The sequence below is a fragment of the Pelophylax lessonae genome, assembly GCF_965119305.1.
Source record: "Pelophylax lessonae genome assembly, chromosome: 2".
NCBI lineage: Eukaryota > Metazoa > Chordata > Amphibia > Anura > Ranidae > Pelophylax > Pelophylax lessonae.
Genome location: NC_138769.1, coordinates 726,037,844 through 726,059,361, shown reverse-complemented (window position 1 = coordinate 726,059,361; position 21,518 = coordinate 726,037,844). Strand labels below are relative to the sequence as shown.

The 21,518-nt window shown below is 46.2% G+C and overlaps 1 protein-coding gene across 1 annotated transcript in view; it reads left to right on the top strand.

The window, feature by feature from the left end:
- The window catches only part of PGM2L1 (phosphoglucomutase 2 like 1), a 145,726-nt gene extending 126,780 nt beyond the window's left edge, over nt 1-18,946 (top strand). The window contains exons 12-14 of the mRNA XM_082244365.1: nt 55-244; nt 4,538-4,671; nt 18,385-18,946. Of these exons, the coding sequence (XP_082100491.1) occupies nt 55-244; nt 4,538-4,671; nt 18,385-18,487 (427 nt within the window). The 3' untranslated portion in view covers nt 18,488-18,946. The remainder of the gene's footprint in view (nt 1-54; nt 245-4,537; nt 4,672-18,384) is intronic.
- The last annotated feature ends 2,572 nt before the right edge of the window (nt 18,947-21,518 follow it).

Genomic DNA, 21,518 nt, shown 5'->3' with positions numbered 1-21,518 from the left:
TTTTTATTGTATTCAGTCTCTCAACTTTGTAACATTTCTTTTTTAAATTTACAGATATGGTTATCACATCTCGAAAACCTCCTATTTCCTGTGCTACGACCCCGCCACTAATAAAAGGATATTTGATCGGCTGAGAAATTACACCGCTCCAAAGAGGTATCCACAGTCTTGTGGAGTGTACGGCATTCTCCATGTCCGGGATGTGACCACCGGCTACGACAGCAGCCAACAGAGCAAGAAAAGTGTAAGCCTTTGTCACCTTGTTCACTATGCACTGACTTGTTAAAGCCCAACTCTAAGCGGCTTTTAAATGTAGCCATGCAGTGAACTCCCCCAATCCCTGCACTACATGGGTTAAATACTTGTTTGTCAGTTTGCTCTGTCTACTTCCTCTTATGTGGAGGGGTATTAGCATTCAAGGCAAAGTGACAGATTCTATAACTAATACTCCTCTCTCTCCCTTAGTGTTACTCTCCTTTTCCATGCTGCCCTGACACTCTCTTCATCTCTTGAGGCCCGTAGAAGTACATGGCTCTTAAGGTCATGTGGGACCGTGTGACCTTTTTCCCTTCCTGCCAGCCAATAGCCAGGCCACATGCACTATATTTATAAAAGTATTGGGACGCCTGTCTTCCTCTGTAGGGTTCAATATTGAGTTGGCCCACCCTTTGCAGCTATAACAGCTTCAACTCTTCTGGGAAGGCCGTCCACAAGGTTTAGGAGTGTGTCTATGGGAATGTTTGACAATTCTTCCAGAAGTGCATTTGTGAGGTCAGGCACTGATGTTGAATGAAAAGGCCTGGCATGCAGTCTTTTCTGTAATTCCTCCCAAAGGTGTTCTATCGGGTTGAGGTCAGGACTCTGCACAGGCCAGTCAAGTTCCTCCACCTCAAACTCACTCATCCATGTCTTTATGGACCTTGCTTTGTGCACTGGTCCAAATCATTTGGTGGAGGAGGAGGGATTATTGTTTGGGGTTGGGTTTGGCCCCTTAATTCTACTGAAGGGAACTCTTAAGGCGTTAGCATACTAAGACATTTTGGACAATTTCATGCGCCCAACTTTGTGGGAACAGTTTGGGAATGGCCCCTTCCTGTTCCAACATGACTGCACACCAGTGCACAAAGCAAGGTCCATAAAGACATGGATGAGCGAGTTTGGGGTGGAGGAACTTGACTGGCCTGCACAGAGCCCTGACCTCATAAAACACCTTTGGGTGAATTACAGCAGAGACTATGAGCCAGGCCATTCCCATAGATTCCCAGAACATTCCCATAGAAACACTTGACTGGCCTGCACAGAGTCCTGACCTCAACCTGATAGAACACCTTTGGGATGAAGCAGAGACTGTAAGCCAGGTCTTCTCGTCCAACATCAGTGCCTGACTTTGATGATTCTTCCAGAAGAGCATTTATAAACATTCTCATAGACACACTCCTAAACCTTGTGGACAGCCTTCCCAGAAGAGTTGGAGCTGTTATAGCTGCAAAGGGTGGGCCAACTCAATATTGAACCCTACGGACTAAGACTGGGATGCCATTAAAGTTCATGTGTGTGTAAAGGCAGGCGTCCCAATACTTTTGGTTATATAGTGTATATACATCATTATGTACTTGAAAGCATGTTCAACAGTACACGCCAAGCACTGTGACCATACTGACCGCTCCTTGACATTCAGTGATTATCGGGAGCTCATAGGACATGCTCCTGATCACATGATCACTTTGGCAGCCAATCACAGGGATCACATGATTGGGAAGCCCATGTAAAGGCTCTGGCATTATGATTTCTTAAAGGGCCAATGGAAAGGGGTTGAAAGTTAACATAGTTATTTAGGATGAAAAAAGACACGTGTTCATCTGGCTCAACCAGTAAAAAACAAAAAAGAAACCCAACCATACAATCCCATATACACCATTCTATACCCGCAGTTGATCCAGAGGAAGGCGAAAAACCCCAGCAAAGCATGATCCAATTTGCTACAGCAGGGGAAAAAAAATTCCTTCCTGATCCCCCGAGAGGCAATCGGATTGTCCCTGGATCAACTTTACCTATGACAGTGCCTATAGCATCAGCATCACCTCTTGGTCTTTTTCCTTTATTTCCTTTTCCCCACTTCCATTTGCAGTTTCGTCCTGTTAGATATGAATTGTTACTTCTTCTGTCCTTTCAAGAACTTGAGAGTTTCTTGTTAGCTGCAGCATGGAGGATGTACTGTATGCTGCAGGTGTTCTTGTTGGGCCAGCTTAATCTCATAGTCATTTTCTGTCAAAGGGCATCAGTAGTCGTAATTGCAAGCAATTTTATTGAGTTTTCCAAAAAACAAGGAAATAACGCTGAAATACAGTATTGGTAGAGATCGACCGATTATCGGCAAAGCCAATATATCGAGGGCCGATATATCGAAATCGGCTTTTTATTTACCGATATTGCCGAGATTTCAGGGAAAGCGCTGTATCGGGGTGATGCCTGCAGCTAGAGGCATCACCCCCGGTACCGGTGTCCATAGCCAACGGTCGGCTGTCTTGTAATGACAAACGATGCTGTCATTACAAGGAGCGGGTGGGGACGTCACCCCCCCCTTCCGCGGCTCGCCCGGGTCTCCCGGTGGGATGGGAATCCTACCTTCACTGCCGCCGTCTGACCCGGGTCTCCATTTCTTTGAATTCGGCGCCGCCGCGTACCCGGAAGTGATGTCATGATATGACATCACTTCCGGGTACTGGTGGCGCCGAATTAAAAAAACTTACAGCATTCAAAACAGCCAAACTTGGCGTTTTGAATGTTGCAGAGGAAGGGTTTGGGGTCTTTTAGACCTCCAGATCCCTCCACCACAGTACCTGTAGACATAAAAAAAAAAATTTCCAAAAATATCGTCAGATATCTACCGATACCCGATGACCAAAATATCGGTATCGGCGATAAAAAAAACGATATCGGTCGATCACTATTGGTAATTAAACAATATATGACAGCTAGTCCCTAGAATCTGTTCTTGGCCCAAATAAAGTAAAGTGACAGTAAAGGTGGAGATCAGCTTTAATAGTGATTTATATTGTTCGGGCAATTCACCACACCATTCATTTTACATTTAAACAGTAGTAAACCACCTTTTTTTTTTGTTTTTAACCCTGCAAGACAATGTCATAATGTACTAGTATGCATCGCATGCTAGCACATTATAAAAAACTTACCTTAGAACAAAGTCCTCCAGCAGCGCCCTGACACCGCAGATAGGGCTTCCATCTTCACCCAATCTTCCTTCCAGGTTCAAGTGCTCTGACCTTCTGATTGCGCATTGGGAGTCGTGGCCACGGCACGGAGATCTGAAGGGACTGCACGGGTATGCCATCTCTTCACAGTTTGTAGCACTGCCCTCTTGAGGACTGCTGGATATTACACTTTTGGGTCCCCCTGGGTTACCATTAGCAATACTGGCATTCACAATTTAACACTTTACTTCTTGGCTCAGTCAGTGCGGGGGTATGTAGTTGTTTTTGGTGTTTTATCTTAAATAGAAGGGAATAGTGGGATACTCCAAATTAACTATTCACAATGTGGAGGACTTCTAATTCTTGATACAGCCAGGCTGTTGATTCACCGTGCCACTAGGTGAATTTGGGGTTGTCTCTTTCCAGATGACTTGATGAACTAAATTCTCTTCAGGACACTCTCCTAGCATCTTTCTCGACCACTGACACCCATCCTCTGACTATCCTACTCCGGTGTGGCCCCCCTTCAGGTCAGGCCCCTTGACACGATCCCCTGTACTCACGATACTGTTTTTCTGGGGTCTCCAGTGTCTCCCCCTTAGTCAGCTCTCCTGGACCTCTGGGTTCAGCGCTGTTCCTTTGGCCCTCAGGGCGACCTTGTGATGCCCTGTGCCACTGCTTCAGAGGAGGTGGCAGCTGCCCCCCTTCCTCCCTCCAGGACTCTGCTCACCAGCCAAAGACCCCGCAGCACATGTGCTCCTGGCTTTTATACAGTATCCCAGAATGCACTGAGACAGCCTGTCTCTACCAATCACCAGGACTGTATCAAAGCCTATGTATCCATTGGCAAGGTTTCCTCCCACTGTCCAACATGCCTCCCTATTGGACCAGCATTAAACACTCTCTAGACCCAATGAATCGCACACTGGGCAGACCTCACTAACAGATCCTGCTCTCTAGTAGGCAGAAAGCAATATAGATTTGCCTGCTGCTCCTCTGATAGGCAGACAGAGCCAAAAACTATACTCTCTCACTAGCACCTACCTAGCAGGGTGCTACACAGTGTATGCACCGGTGACGTCTCCGGCTACATGCAGGTTTAGTAAATATTCACTGTACCTACAGGTAAGCTATATTATAGGGTTACCTGTGCGTACAGGTTAAAAAGACTTTAGCACCACTTTAGATGGGTTCAGAAATAACGGGAATTTGCAATGAATGAGATGAGGCCATGGTGATCTTTATGTTACTGTATGTCAGGGACCTGACTAAATGACAGTCTTCTGGCATCCATGTTGTTCTCACCTTTTCCTCCTGTTTTGCAGTTGCTTCCAGTGAGTAAGAGCAGTCAGATGATCACATTCACATTTCAGAACGGCTGTGTGGCCACCCTGAGAAGGAGCGGGACAGAACCAAAGATCAAGTACTACGCAGAGATGTGTGGAACCCCGGGGCAGGGGTGAGTCCTGAGCAGTGTCTGTGTATTGTACATTGTATGTTGTTTCTCACTTTCTGTAATCTGAAGACATGCATGTCCTTAAAGGCTAAGTTCACCTTTTTTTTTCTAAATTCCAGCTCCCCTATGTACCAATATAGCATTAATGTACTTATTTTACAAAAATAAAACCGCTTTTCTCTAGCGCTCATTGACAGACGTAGTCCTCGGTGATACACCACCTTCGGGTTATGTTGCCTCCACAGGAGCAGGACTAGACAGGAAATTAAAAAGCTCTGGCCACACCCCAGGGGCAGTCCCAGAGGGTATATCCTCTCTCTCTCTGCCTCAGCAAATCAGTTATTTTCTGTCTAGTTAGAAGTAAGGACCTAGATACCTTGCTGGGATCTTAGGTCCTGGCAAGAATTTTTTCTTAAAGGATTTTTTAGACAGCTTTTTTTTTCTCCAGTGTTCCTGTGAGATCTTCAAGCAAGAAAGCTGAACTGGGCGACGGGCTGGATGTTGAGATCCGGTGGTCACCCCAGTTCAGCCTACGAGCGCGTGCAGGCCATAGCTCCGCGCTGGGTCGGCCGCGACAAAGTCCCATTAAAGGACTGTCCACGCGAGTTAAACGTCTCGCTGAAACGCCAAAGACCATGAGTCACGGCGTCCGTATCGGTCGACAGCCCTCCCGCCCCGGTGGAGAGGGGTACTGTCAGGAGTTGGTGCCCGCCTGGTTCCGGTATGGTGAGTAGTATGTTCCCCCTTTCCCCCTGACGGGTTTTGTGGTGAATGCGGGCCCCTCTCTGTATGGTAAGATAGAGTCCCTTTCTATCCTACAACATGACACAGATCCTCCTACTTTGAGTGTGATTTTATGTGTGCAAAAAGCCAGGAGGCTTGGTTTGGGAGCTAACAATCTAATTGTATACATGTTTTAAAGATGTAATCTGTGGCATTCTGGGAATCTTATGGGTTAAGAATAAGCTACCTACCAGTCAGAAGCCACGGACATGTAGACTGCCTTCCTAATCAGATCTCCAGCTATAAGCAGGCCTCCCGAACGGCCATGCGGTCCGCCAGGGCCGGTACCGCCAACCACGCCATATCCCCATGCAGAGAGAGTGTTGTGTGCCCTGCAGCACACCGCTATTCAGTACGGGCCGCCGCCATTTTTTTTGCTGGATCGCACGAGCCGCCATTTTGGCGTAGCCTCGTGTCTCCAGCATGGGGGCGGCCATGTTTGAGGTGATCCAAACACCTCGTGGAGCTTGGGGGAGGCGCCGGAAGGCGTACAGAGGGGCGGAGCCGCCTCCTTTTTTCCTGGGCAGCCAGCCAAAAGACTTCCTGTTTGTCAAGACAGCGCTGTAACCTGTTGCAGTTAAACTCTGAGCATCAAGTGGTGAGCCTGGGGGTCTATCTCTCTCTCTCTCTCTCGATCGATAGGGATCCCTAGCAGGTAACACTAAGGGGCTTTTGTGGCGCTGGGGGTCGAAAAAAAAAAAAAAAATTTATTTTTGAATTATATTATCCAGGAAGTAACTGGAATTATCATGGACCCTGCCACACATATTCCCCCACCTGTTTCCCTCGAGGGGGCCACGGGACCCGCCGGTGCACAGAGTGTAGAGTCATTTACAGCAATTTTGGAGTCTATGGTGGCTCGGGTGGAGGCGGCCTGTCAGGGACGGGGGTCAAGGAAGCGACCCCCGCCTACCCCTATACTATCTGACACCTCTGACTCTGATTCAGAGATGGTCACTGCAGTTGCAGGTTCCTCTGCAAGGGCTGTTATCCCAGGTAAAGCCCCCTCAGACAGTGAGGAGGACGCTTCTTCTCCTGCTATTATTCAGGAAGAAGCATTGGTGGACGCACTAGTTGTGGCAGTGCAGGTAACCTTAAAACTTGAGGCTTTACCGGCAGAGGCAACTGAAACAGAGATTCCTTTTGGTACTAATAAGCCCATCAAGACGATGAAGGCTTTTCCTGTACCTAAATGTTTCGGTTCAGATTAAAGGAGAATGGGAGCATTCTAAACGTACCTTTACTATTTCCAAGCGTATTGCTAGACGCTATCCGTTTGAGGAATCCATCATTAAGAAATGGACGGTACCACCAGTCGTGGATCCGCCTATTTCCAGGCTGAATAAAGCCACGGTTATTCCAGTGGAGGACACTTCGTCCTTTAAGGATCCGGTGGATCGAAAGATGGAAGCAGAGTCCCGCACCATCTTCTCTCTGATAGGGTCAGCTTTTAGACCAGTAATTGTTATTGGTCTAGTTTCCCAGACACTTACGGAATGGGCGAAAATGGTACGCCAAGATCTTAGGGGAAAAGATATTCCCCAGGAGACATCTGATTTGATGGAACAGATTATACAAGGGCTACAGTTTATCTGTGACGCAGCCTTGGACACTACTCCCTTATTAGGGCATGCATCTAAGACAGCGGTGATCCTCAGACGTGTGCTGTGGTTAAAATGCTGGTCAGCTGACCTAGGTTCCAAAAAGACCTTGACCAATCTCCCCTTTCAGGGGAATCGTCTATTTGGGGCCAACCTAGATGAAATCATTAAGGATGCCACTGGGGGCAAGAGCACTTTTTTGCCACAGGCTGCTAAAGCTAAGGGACCTCGCAACAAGCGAGGACCTTTCTTTACCGCCCATAAAGGGCGCCCGGCTGGTACTAGCGGGAAAGGCAAGACTCCTCCAGGAGGGTTCAAGAAGGGGACCAACCCAGCCAAACCCGAAGCAAAGGAGTACACAGCCTGAAGGTGCGCCCCCACCCGGTTTCAGGGTGGGGGGACGTTTTCACTGGTATTCAGGACATTAGATCGAGCTTCAACCACTACTACCGGTGCGATTCTTCCCTTCCAACATTTAAGTACTACAGGAAGCGGTAGTTACCGTTCCCTGAATAGATCTTTTCCTTTACTTTTTCCCAAGATTAGTCCCGATACCTCACAGGAATCGGATCTGGTTGACCAGATAGGCCAAGTAGCCTCTAGTCGGGTGACTTCGATCCCTGAGGTTCAACCAGAAAAGATCACCTTTCCTGATAACTATCAGGTATCTGATAAATGTGTGGGAACAGAAAACGACCAGACTTTCTCGGATGGTCGGGGCCAGATACCTCTAGGGACGCCTGGTTCAGATTCTATCAGCGCCAGTGGTCCTAGAAATTCTAGGCTGGCCTCCTCAAGCCGGCCTGGCCGACTTGGACATGTTAGTCGTACACGTTCCGTGGGAACTTCGTCTCAGGGAGTGTCTGTGGTCTCAAGGACCAATTTACCATCATGCTTTACAGTCGCTGGGTTTAATGGCCTGGCCATTGAGACCCAAGTACTGAAGGACAGAGGTTTGTCAGCTTCAGTCATTCCTACCCTTATTAAAGCAAGGAAAGCGACTTCCAGCAAAGTCTATTATCACACATGGAAAACTTATATTGGGTGGTGCGAATCTTTAGGATTTCCTCCACGTACCTATTCGGTGTCTCGAATATTGGCCTTTTTGCAACAAGGGGTTGAGCAGAAGCTAGCCTTGAGCACCATCAAGGGTCAAGTTTCAGCATTAGCAATCTTCTTTCAGAAGCCTTTAGCTACCAAATCCTTGGTGCGGAATTTCATCCAGGGGGTGCGGCACCTGGCTCCTCCAGTCCGCGCGCCCTTACCGCCTTGGGATCTTAATTTGGTTTTGTCGGTTCTACAGAAACCTCCCTTTGAAAACATCAGGGAGATTCCCTTGCTTACTTTATCCCAGAAGGTGGCCTTCTTGGTGGCTATTACTTCTGCTCGCAGGGTGTCAGAACTGGCTGCATTATCATGCCAGTCACCATACCTAGTGATTCATAGGGATAAGGTAGTACTTCATCCTAAGCCATCTTTTCTTCCCAAGGTGGTTTCAGATTTTCATCTGAATGAAGATATTGTACTACCTTCCTTGTGTCCTCAGCCCAAGCATCATCGGGAACATGCGTTGCATTCCTTAGATGTGGTTCGGGCAATCAGGGTATACCTGAAAGCTACGGAATCGTTCCGTAAGACGGATTCACTTTTTGTGATCACGGATGGCCCCAGAAAGGGTTTGCCTGCATCTGCCGCGACCATTGCCAAATGGATTAGACAAACGGTGGTACAGGCTTATTCTATTAAGGGTCAGAGTCCTCCGTTCCCTGTTAGGGCGCACTCCACTCGAGCGCTCAGTACTTCCTGGGCCTTTCGCCATCAGGCGTCAGTGGTCCAGGTATGTAAGGCGGCCACCTGGTCGTCGGTACATACCTTTACAAAGTTCTATAAAATTGATGTGACGGCATCGGCGGATGCCTCATTTGGCCGCAAGGTTTTGCAGGCCGCAATTTGAGGAGACCGGTGGTCTACCTCGAGGGTTTTTTCTGTTTGAAAAAAAAAAAAAAAAAATGTTTTTCTCTTTTTTTGTTGAGTCTCATCATTAACCACTTTACTACCGCTTACGGGAATACTACTGCGGCAGAGTGGCTCGTTCCCGTCCAGTCACGTAGTATTAACGTGACTGGACTCCTCCCCTTCTGGGCGGCGCTTGCGCGCCGCCGGAGGCTCGCTCCCGCTGTTTTCATTCACAGCGGGAGTCGGGCCAGGGGAGGAGCAGCGGCGATCGCCGCTGCTCTTACCCGATCGTCGGGGATCGAGTCTGGAGATCCGCCCGCTGTGTGTAAACACAGCGGGCGGATCTCCATAGTGACAGGGAGTGACAGATCGGACTGTTCAGCATAGCTGGACATCCGATCTGTCCATGACTCCCTCAGTCACCTCCCCCCCTACACGTCAGTAAGCACCAGGCATACATTAACCCCTCCCTCTCCAATAAAATTAACCCCTTCCCTGCCAGTGTCATTTTTACAGTAACAGTGCATATATATAGCACTGATTACTGCAGTAATGTCACTGGTACCCCCAAAAGTGTCAAAAATGTCAGTCAGGGGTCCGGTCTGTCCGCCGCAATGTCGCAGTCCCGCAAAAAAAATCGCAGATCGCCGCCATTACGCGTTAAAAAAAAAACACCAAAAATGACAGAAATCTTTCCCTTTGTTAGTAAACGCAATAACTTTTGCGCAAACCAATCAAAATACGCTTATTGCGATTTTTTTTACCAAACATATGTAGCATAAAACAAATTGGCAAAAAACTTTTAAAAAAATTGGTTTTTACATCTTTTTTGGGGGGAATTTCATATAAAAAAATGTGAAAAATATTGTTATTTTTTCAAAATAAACGCTCTTTTTTTGTTTATAGCGCAAAAAGTAAAAATCGCACAGGTGATCAAATACCACCAAAAGAAAGCTCTGTTTGTGGGAGAAAAAGGACGTAAATTTCGTTTGGGTACGGCGTCGCACGACCGCGCAATTGTCAGTTGAAGTCGCACAGCGCCGAATCGCAAAAAGTGGCCTGGACGGAAGACAGCAAAATCCTCCGGTTGTAAAGTGGTTAAGGATGAGCATTGTAAACTTCTAGTTGGCACCGGTTGGGCCTTCTAGATTGGGATTTGATTTCCATTTTCCCACCCCTCAGTTGTGATACTGCTCTGGGACGTCCCGAAGGTGGTGTATCACCGAGGACTACGTCTGTCAATGAGTGCTAGAGAAAAATGGATTTTTGTAAAATCTTACCGTAAAATCCTTTTCTCTTAGCTCATTGACAGACGTAGTCCCCGCCCCTCTGTTTTTTGAGTTGGGTTAAAATCTCTAAAGACTGCTTTTTCACATAACTGATTTGCTGAGGCAGAGAGAGAGAGGATATACCTTCTGGGACTGCCCCTGGGGTGTGGCCAGAGCTTTTTAATTTCCTGTCTAGTCCTGCTCCTGTGGAGGCAACATAACCCGAAGGTGGTGTATCACCGAGGACTACGTCTGTCAATGAGCTAAGAGAAAAGGATTTTACGGTAAGATTTTACAAAAATCCATTTTTTACCTCACTGTCTTCATAGCTGTTTAACCACTTCTGGACCAGAAGGATTTGCCCCCTTAGTGACCAGCCCATTTTTTTGTGATTCGGCACTGCGTTACTTTAACAGACAATTGTGCGGTCGTGCGACTCCGTACCCAAATAAAATTTGTCCTTTTTTCCCCACAAATAGAGCTTTCTTTTGGTGGTATTTGATCACCTCTGCGATTTTATATTTTTTGCGCTATAAACAAAAAAAACAACAATTCTGGAAAAAAAAATATTTTTCACATTCTGCTAGTTAACATTCCCCCCCCAAAAATATTTAAAAATCAAAAATTTTCATCATTTTAGGCCAATTTGTATTCTGCTACATATTTTTGGTAAAAAAAAAATCACAATAAGCGAGTTTTGTTTGGTTTGCACAAAAGTTATCGCGTCTACTAACTAGGGGAAAGATTTATATTATTTTTATTTATTTATTTTTTACAAGTAATGGCGGCGATCTGCGATTTTTTAGCGGGACTGCGACATTGTGGCGGACAGTTCTGAGACCTAACTGACATTTTTGACACTTTTGGGGGGACCAGTGACATTACTACAGTAATCGGTGCTAAAAATATGCACTGTTACAGTAATAATGACTTCGGGAGGGAAGGGGTTAACATAGGGGTGATCAAAGGGTTAAGTGGGAGCCTAGGGGAGTGTTTTCTAACTGTATGGGGGAGGGACTTGTGAAATGAACACAGAGACCTGTGATCCTATATAGGAGGATCACAGGTGCTCTGTCATCATTTCAGAGAGAACGACGGTCAGCGGTGTTTACAACAGCTGACCGTCATCCTCTCTCAGCAGGGAATGATCGCGGGTGCCCAGCGGCAATCGATGGCGCCGGTCCCCTGCATCGGCATCTCCACTGCCTAGTGAGGACGGGCGCTCGCCCCCAGGACCGGACTGCTCTCGCAAACCAGCGTACCCATACGTCGATTCGCGCAGCCGAGCCAGCCTGACGCAGTATATCTGCAGCAAGCAGTTAAACCCACTGCTCGATTACTTCTGCCTTGCTTCGTGGTCAGATTTTAGGTCATGACACAGGAAGGAGTTGACCATCTGCGGGTAGATGATGCTAATGAGATCAGTTGGTCAGCTCCTTCCTGTATCGTGACCTAAAATCTGACCAGGAAGTAAGGCAGAAGTAATCGAGCAGTGTGTTTACTTTAAACAGCTATGAAGAGAGTGAGGTAAGCCAGTATAGAATTTATGGATTGCTGTTTTATTTTTGCAAAACAAGTACATTAATGCTTCATTAGTACATAGGGTAGCTGGAATTTAGAGAAAAAAAAAAAAGGGGGTGAACAAAAGTGGTTAGCCTTTAGGGTTTGTGTCTAGGCAGAATTTCAAAAAATGCATTTGCAGTACATCTCTGCACTGCATGTACATCTCTCCATGTTTTGTATTTTTATAAAATACAGTGAGCTCCTAACTTCCTGTGGTGATCCGACAACACAGGGTCGCGGTTGCACTGAAATCCCAATCAGTGTTGTTGGCCCTGCCTGAGTTCTTCCCAATTAGACTACATAACATCTCCCCCTATCCTTATCACCATAACACTTAGGCCCCTTTCACACATGTGAGTCCGTCGGCAGACTCCGATTTTCTCAGCAGGGGATCGATCCGCTGATCCCCGCTGAGCAGGTGGATGGCAGCTCTGTGTGCGCAGACGGAGCTGTCAGATGCCTGCTGTCCTCTATGGGGGAATCGGGTGCGAACGGACCGCCTGTCCGTTCTTATCTGATCCCATCCGATCTGATCCGCTGGACGGATGGAAAATAGGGTTTCAGTCCAACCAGATTTGACGGACGGCTGACATCCGCTGCCCCATAGAGATGCATGAGGCATCCTTTCAGATCCGCCTGAAAAACTGACAGGCGGTTTTGAACAGTCCGCATGTGTGAAAGGGGCCTTAGTGCTCACTCACCTTCCATACCAAATACTGGATCACCTCTCCTGTGGTTTCAGTGCTGTGAAGGCAGCATTGTCAGCTCACTGGATTTCTGACAGATAAACAGGTATTTTTCTATTTGTACAGTATTTTTAAAAAGACAAAATCTAAGCACATGTGTATGTATTAGAGTCCTGTGCTAGATATTTTATTTTATTCCAGATTTTTGCCCAGGTATCCATGGATGTTGCAAAGAAGGACCTCTTGCTCTCTGTATGAAAGCAGTGGTCTCTTTGCAAAGGTCTAATACAGCAGTATATAGTATGGAAGGGGAGTGAGCACTAAGAGTTATGGTGATGTGGACAGGGGGAGATATTCTGTAGTCCAACAGGGAAGTGTGTTGGACCGTTGCAGAGACCACTGCTTTCACACAGAGAGCAAGGATCCTTCTCTGCGGCAGGCTGGCAGGGAAAGGCTCATCTACTTGGACTGTGGGAGCTTTGTAAAGAAAACAGACTGTAAGATTTTTAAACAGCATTTGTGTGAATATATTTAGCTTATTAAACTGTGTTGTTCAGGCCTTTAACCCTTTTAGGGTCCTTTCACACGTCCTTCATCGGTGGACTCCATGCTGCACAGCGGGGGATCGATCTGCCGATCCCCGCTGAGCAGGCAGATGACAGCTCCGTCTCCGCTCACTGTGCGGAGAGGGAGGTGCCAGATCCCCGCTGCTCTCTATGGGGGGATTGGATGAGAATGGACCGCCAGTCCGTTCTCATCCGATCTCCTGGACAGATGGAAAATAGGGTTTCCATCCGTCCGAATTTCACAGACCAGATCGGAATCGGATAGCAGCGGACATGTCACCGCTGACACCCACTGCCCCATAGGGATGCATGGAGGATCCGATTAGATCCGCCTAAAAAACTGACAGGCGGATCTGATCGGATCGTTCATGTGAAAGGGACCTTACTGCCACCGATGAATGACATGCTGACAGTTGGATTGTGAACACATTTGTAGCACTGTGTGTAAGTTTCACAAGCCAACTGTTGGCTTTCTGTAGAGCTGTCTAATTTGCTTTGAATGTCTCATGAAAGTGTGACCTCAGCCCCCTTCAACTGCTTCCCCCCCTGTCATGTTTCCTGGGCTCCACTATCCATTAGCTCAGTGGTCCTCAACTCTGGTCCTCGGGGCCCACTAACAGGCCAGATTTTAAGTATTACCTTGGGGAGATGCAGACTAGAATACTGCAATCACTGAGCAGCAAATGAGATCACCTGTGATGTAATTTGGTTATCTTGCAAACCTGGCCTGTTAGTGGGCCCTGAGGACTGGAGTTGAGGACCACTGCATTAGCTGATCTTCCCTAGCTGCAAAGAAGTGAGGGTGTCACTTTCTTTGGCCACTTTGACCAAGAAAGAAGCTAATGGATTGTGATCTGTGCTCCATTAGCTTCAATAGAAGACAGATGAGACATCAGGGGTCTAAACTTGTCACTAAGACATATCAAGTCGTTTCTGAGCGAAGAAAAACAATGTCAAAAAATAAAGTTACACCCAAGCACTTAAACCACCCCCCCCAAAAAAGCTTTTGTGCCCGACCCCCACATACAAATGTAAACACACCCAATGGGATGAGGTCTGCATACAAAAATATCACTTGTGCTACACTTGGTACACATTCACGCTGGAGTGAGAGTAATAACTCTAGACCCATTATTCTTTGTTAACCCTTAAGCTGATGACCTGTGTGGGCTTTTAAAATGTCGCCTATGGAAAACATTGAGTACTGAAGCTTGTTGTTTTTTTACAGGAGTACACAATTCTACAGCTTAACATTTGTGGTGTCTATTTACTTAGCGCAACCTCCTCTTTTATTGCCTTTTGTACTTTGCATCATGTAAATAATTGGAACTACAATTTTTTTTTATTCTCTGCCTTCAGAAAATGTTTGGGAGATTTAAGTAATCTTCAGATCTAGAGTGATTTTTTGTTTTTTTTTAATGCGTGCAAAAAAACCCCACAAAATGGTACTGGCAGTGAAAGGGTTAATACATGACAATGGATTCCCAGGGCACTTCAAGTAAGCTAAAAGGAGAGGACAGAAAGAAATGCCTGTCTTAAGCTTTGATTAAAACCTCAAATGGAACCATTTCCTGCATTTTCTGGGTGTGTAAACTTCAGCTTGAGTCATTGAACTCTGTAAATAACGCGTTTTACAGCAAAGGGTCCTTGAAAAATAACCCAGAAACTCCACTTGTTAGCTGCATAGGAGATTACGTAATAATATGCAGTATTTTATATTTATCTGACATCAATGAGGAGCCCAGGAATTCAGAAATATTTATAATGGCGTTTGATACATTGGAAAACAGAACAATTGTTGGCCAGCAAATCTTCTATCCAGCTTGGCTCTTTTTTTTCCTATGGAGGTAGGAAACCTTTTCATCAGGTCTGTTGAAAAGATCCTATTTTTTTTTTCTAGCCTTCTATGCTTTATAGAATTTTTGACACTGTGACTTTGCTGAGATCGCTGCTGGAACAAGTCCCTATAGTAGCTATCCAAGTCAGCATTTCCTCATCCTAGCTTTGAAGGCCGTACCTGGACCCTGCTGGAATTGATGAGAAGGACTAGTGCATTGTGGTGCCTTTCAACTCCGAGTGTACCGGTCTGTTTCCTTTGCCCGCCTACAAGGACCTGATCACCTCTGACCACCTAAGAACCCTCAGCACCAGCTGCCCGGGGTGCGAGTACCTGAGGCCTTGCCTCACTTTGGACCTATGCCGCATTGCCACTGCATAGACGCAACATGTCTTCGCTAAGTCACCGTGAGGACAGTCCCACTGCTGTGGGTGACCTCAGCCCATACTGACCTAATGATTCTGGAGGCGTGTGCTTGATATTCCCAGAAAAAAAAATGGTTGCCTGTAATTTAGAATCTGGGACCCCCTTGTTATAGGGTTGTCATTGTTAGTGTTTCACGCCTCCATTGGGCAAAGCCAAGGCCTCCCCGATGTCAAGGGACTTCCATGTCTGGTTGGAGCTTTTTTAGCTGTTTGTGCTCAGCTACTGGGGAGCTCTACCTGCAGATGCTCTAAACACACTCCACTGCCATCCCTTGCAGAGTCTGTCTCTGAATTTCCTCAGCCCTTAAACCAAGTCAGGAATGGGATCCCTGTCACCATCTATGGCTCAGATTTAGAGCCTCAGCTTGTCTATTACTGAAGAGACTGCTCTTCAGGCACTTCAGTCTCTGGCCATTTACTCAGATTTACAGGGAGTTGTTTCAAACTTTATTGGTGCCCTGTATTACCCTGTACCTGGAGGATCATCCTGCTCTTTCAGACCGTGGGTCTTTTAGAGCTCCTACTACTGCAAATACCTCTCCTCTAAACCTGCTATTTGAGACATTCTTCTGTGCAGACTGGAAACACCCAGAAGGGTCCTGGACTCCAACAAAGAGTGTGGCAGAACTTTTCCTCTGTGAAAGGTATTGTTTTTAAATCGTTGGTCTGGCCTCCCATCCCGTGTTGGTGATAAACCTAATCTTTCATACAGTGTCAGACCAAGTACATTTCTTCGAGAGATCCCTGCGCCGATGGGTTAGGCACCCGCCTTATAAATTGGCTGTAGCAAATGTCTGGAGCCCTGTGCTTTAGTTGTCATAGCTTGCTACAAGCATCCAAGCTTGTATCTTATATGGGACTTGTGTCCATATAGATGTGTAGAGCACATGGGTGGAACACTAATGCTACATCCAAAGAGCATCTGACACCATTATCTTTCAAGGGACATGGTCTCTCCAGTCCTGCTCTTGGCACCATGATTAGCAGCACCATGGATGGTCAGTGCGCAATGCAGGTGGTCTGTAGAAGGGTTGGAGTATCTCCAATCTTCATCAGCTTCGACAGCAAGTTCTGATTTTTAGAGCCTAACTCCCGCTCAACCTGTAGGGTTCAAAACCAAAGGTCAACTACCCCCTTTGGCATAGGGATTTGCCCCCACTTCTACAAGTGAAGGGCTTTTTGTACATCAGGAGGGGTCCTTAGTACCCTTCACCCAGCAGTCAGGTGTTCAGAACACCCTTTTAGTCCACAGACTAACCCCTCGTGTCTGGCAGCACCTTCATTTTTCCTGGGAATCCTGGGTTTCAAGCTCATTGGAACTTTGGGTCCCTGTCTAATTAAGGACTTGGCTTTGACAGGTGTATCCCATCAAGACTCTACTTCCCTGAATGAGAATGCTATACCCTCGGGTACTGTTGATTCCTTCATGGTACCTGCCTGGTACCCCTGACTGTTCCCTATCTTAGCAAGGATCTGACCCTCAGTATCCTTGAAAGGCACCTGTTACTTCTAGGAGCAATGAACCCTATGGCTACCCTTGTGTCTTTTCCTGGTATCCTCGTTAAATACTTCTCGGAAAGGTATCGGCTTTCTGGACCTTAGCCACAACTCTTCTAAAGGGCCCTAATGCCTGCAAGCTTCGACTGGTTGAGCACTAAGAAGTCCCTAGTGTGACCCATCACTTCTTTTGGTAAATAGAATGGAATCTTCCCCTACTTTATGGGTACCCCATAGGATGGACTCTTCCCCCTACTCTATGGGGACCCCACACTGGAGTTTCCCCATGCCCAGGATTTCGGTCTAGTTCTCCAGAACAGGGGGTTACCTCTGCATCTAGGGATCCTATTTGTTGGCTTCCTCAGGTGGATTCTGTTTGATTTCGCCTGAATGTTGTAGGAACTTCTCCTTTGGAAAGGTTTGGAAGTCTTCCCTATGACAGGACAAGTGGTTTAGCCCTATACGCTGTATGATGCTTGGAGTACTATTAACTGCACTGCCTCATTGGAGACAATGCTTTGACATCTTGCTCTCCTCATCTAATGTCACCACACCAAAGGGTAAGTTTGGGGGCTATGATTCTCCTCCATGACAGTAAGCAATCCCCACTGGAGGGCTCTTTGCTCCCCTTGATTATTAGCAGGCAGATCAAGGTTCTGCTGAAGGTCCATCTAGTTAGAGATAGAGTACATCCAAAGGCCTTTGTTGAACCCAATCACCTGGAGACGGGTACTTCTTCCATGCCTGCTAGGCAGACCTATTTATTTGGTCCCAGTGCTTTTTATGTTGACCTTGTTTTGTTCATCTCTTTCCTTCATGCAGTTATGTTGTTCTACCTGTTTTGGTAAGCTTGTAGTTCATGGCTATTTCCTGGTTCAGGCTCAACGGTCCTACTCCAATGATGGAGTAATTTCCCTTGGTCGTGATCTGTTCTATCCTGATCTCGAGCATCAGGTTGATCCTCTGTGGCCTTCTTTTGGTTATTGCCAGCTTCCCCTGTCTTGTAGGGGGCTTCAACTCATCTGATTCAGATATGGGCATTGGTCCTTAAGGTAGTCATAAGCTGCAGACACTTCTTAATCCATTCTCATCAGTGGTTGTTTTCCACCCCCCAGTTGGAATGGTTTTAAATGTCCAGATTGTTTGCCCGTGTCCCGTAGTGGACAAGCAAGTCAGATCTTTGGTTTTACACCATAGAGTTCATATCTTGGAGCTCATTGAGGGATGTTGATCCCAGCATTCTGTGGTTTTTGCTTTGCCCTCACTGTTGCTTTTCCACAAAACTGAGACATGCCGGCTAGAGGAAGTTACATTTTTCGGTTTGCCAGTGTCCTGACCTCCTGTAGTCGGCAGTATAACACTTATGTTTTTGCATTCCTGTGTCCCTCAATGGACTATAGGAAATAGATTTTACAGTAAGTAAAAAAAAAAATTTATTTTTTCAGTCCTGACCATATTAAAAAAAAAAAAAAAAAAAGTATGTACAGAAACTCTACACATTTCCTTTTTAATATGTCTTCCTTTATACTTTCAGTGACAAACTATTCCTGGAAGAGGAGCTGAAGAGGGTCATTCAAGTTCTGGTGGAGGAATTTTTGGAGCCCAGCAAGAATGGTCTGATTTGGAGAGCGATGTGAGGAGACCCAGCAATGTACAATCCTTGACAGTTCTCTGACCCCATTCATGCATTGTCTTAACCCTCTGGATGTATCATCAGGAAGTGAAGTGCAAACTGTCCAGATGTTTCCACATGTCAGGATCACGGCCTTGTAATGTGGGTCGGCTCACTGCAACGCATTCTGGGAGGTTTTTGTGTGTTGAGTAGACAATCGTAAGCTCAGCAGTTTTCTTGCAGTGAGAAAAGGTCACTACTGATGTGATGGGCATCATTACACTAAAAAGGGATTTGCTTATCTATTTCTTTGTCCCTCAGGGCTTACCCCTGGAATGTTTTGTGTTTGTCTGCTTTTGACCAAATCCAATGCTTGACAGATAGCCATGATGGGTTTCACTATCCATGAAATCACTGGTCTATCTTAAGGAGACCCTCTTACCTTGCCCATTCAGGCCAAAGTGTTCAGGGTCTGTTTAATGCTCTCCCCAGCCCTTTTCCCCAACCACCTTATACCGACCTCCACAGCGTTTCCCCATGGAACCTTGCTCTGTTGAAGCTATTGTTAGTACACTGTGACTTAGGTTATAGGGGTTTAGTGACATCACCCCCTTTATGGCACTTTTCCACTGCAAGCACCGGCTCGGCTTGGCACTGCTTGGCCCTGCTCGGCTCAGTTTTCTTTTCCACTGCGTGGTACGAGTCGACACGTTTCAGCACTGTATAGGCTCCACTCAGCTCGGTTTGCTTTTCCACTAAAGTAGTAAGTGGGTGGGATTACAACGATTCTCTGACCAATCAGTGGCTAGTAGTGACAAACAATCAAGGCTGCATGCAAAGGATTGGATGATATGGTAAAGGGACGGCCCGCTTGGAATCACAACCGAGGTGGTACTGTTTAAGCGAGCCGTACCGAGCCATACCATGTAGTGGAAAAGCGCAGCTGTACCAAACCGTGGAAAAGCGCAGCTGTACCAAACCGTACCAAACCGTTCTAACACGTACCATGCGGTACCATGCAGTGGAAAAGCTCCAAACCGAGCCGTACCATGCAGTGGAAAAGCGCCATTAGTCACAGGACTTTACTTGGGCTTAGTATTGGCCGCTTCTATGAGCACTGAAACGTAGAAAGATATCCTATGCTCTCCCTTTATCCAGAAGCTTTGGATCTTTTGAGGAGACAGCCACAGAAAAAGGAAAATCAGGGGAGCGCTGTTAAAGTAAATATAAGATGGTCGGAGGTTGGGCATTAAAGATGAATTCCAGGTATGCCAATTTTTATATACAAATAACAATTGAAATTGTGGTGCAAAAAAAATGCTAATGCACCATCCGCATCATTTAGTAGCTGCCCCTCTTAGATAAATGGGAAGATATGCTTGTGTAGCATAGGTAGTTCATAAAATGTTCATAGGAGTTCATAAAAATCCCATAGGAAGGTTGTTGTACTTGAGTAGGCAGCTCCACTTCAGACGGGAACGACTCTCTGAAATTACAAAAAAGGAAAACAAGGGGGCGCTAGCTAAGTATGGTATTGATGGGTATAAAATAACCCATTAATGCTTCACTCAAGTGTAGCCCCCTTGTGTTCCTTTTTTGCAATATTTATATAGTTAAATTAGTCCAGGTTGGACCAATGTAAGTATGTGTGTGCCATTACTGTAGGATCCCCATGGAAGCTGGAAATCACTACTACACTGCTATTACAGTGATCTCCACTAGCATCCAGTTCCCATGCCAAGCAGCTGCCCTGATTCAGAGTAAATACAAGTCTCTAGCTGGACATGAGAACACTTTGCATTTTCTCAATGCATGTGCTCATTTGATTGTACAAGGAGGTTGTGACATTAACACCCCACTTTTCCACCATTGCATTCATTGAGAAAATGTAAAGTATTCTGTGAATGGCACATGTGCCGGGCAGACAGGCGACTTAAGTGGCACCCCCTTGTGTTCCTTTTTTGCAATATTTATATGGTTACATTAGTCCAGGTTGGACCAATGTAAGTATGTGTGTGCCATACCTGTGGGGTCCCCATGGAAGCTGGAAGTAACTAGTGTAGGCATCACTACTACACCGCTATTACAGTGATCTCCACTAGCATCCAGTTCCCATGCCAAGCGGCTGCCCTGATTCAGAGTAAATACAGGTCTCCCGCTGGACATGAGAATACTTTGCATTTTCTAAATGCGCATGCTCATTGATGACTCATCATGACTCATCAATGCATGCGATTGGACAAGGAGGTTGTGACATCAACACCCCAATTTTCCGCCATTGCCTTCATTGAGGAAATGTAAAGTATTCTGTGAATGGCACATGTGCCGGGCAGACAGACCACCTCTTGTGTTCAGTAAGCAGCAGGGCAGCCGCTCAGCACAACATCTGCAAGCCAGCGACAGTCTCTGTAGAAGAGATACCTACCACAGGAATTTCCAACTTCCCGGGGGGGGTCCCACAGGTTTGGAACATGCATACTTACATTGGTCCGAGCTGAACTAATTGCCATGTCTGGAATTCAGCTTTAAACAGACCCTGCTAGTTTTACCAGCATGTTCACATGCTCAAAGTCTAATGAGGGCACCAAAGAAACTGTCTGAGAGTCCGAAAACTTTTAGTGTTGGTTTACAGACAACCACATAGAACATTAAATGTGTTTCAGGGGTTCTAAGACCTCCCCCCTTCTTCAGAGTTTAATCATAAGGACTCAAAAATGGCACAGTCCACCAATGGTTAGTTATTAGCTGTGTCCGGTACAGCAAGAGTCAGGAAAACCAGAATGGGCAAGGTGACAGGGTCTGTTATTTCTTCAAAGACTTCATTCTGTATAGCAGAGGAAGCCATTCTAGATTGGCCGATCCCAATGGGGATATGCTGCATGCCTTGATGATGTCACTTTAACAGTTCCTAATAAGTGACACAATGGCTGCCTTTCTTAGGTAATGGATCCAAAACCTGAAATCATGTGTTAAGAATCTGTTTTGTTTGAAGATGTTTTTGTTATTTATTAATTTCTGTACCATTTTATGTTTTTGTGTATTTTGCTGTAGACGGA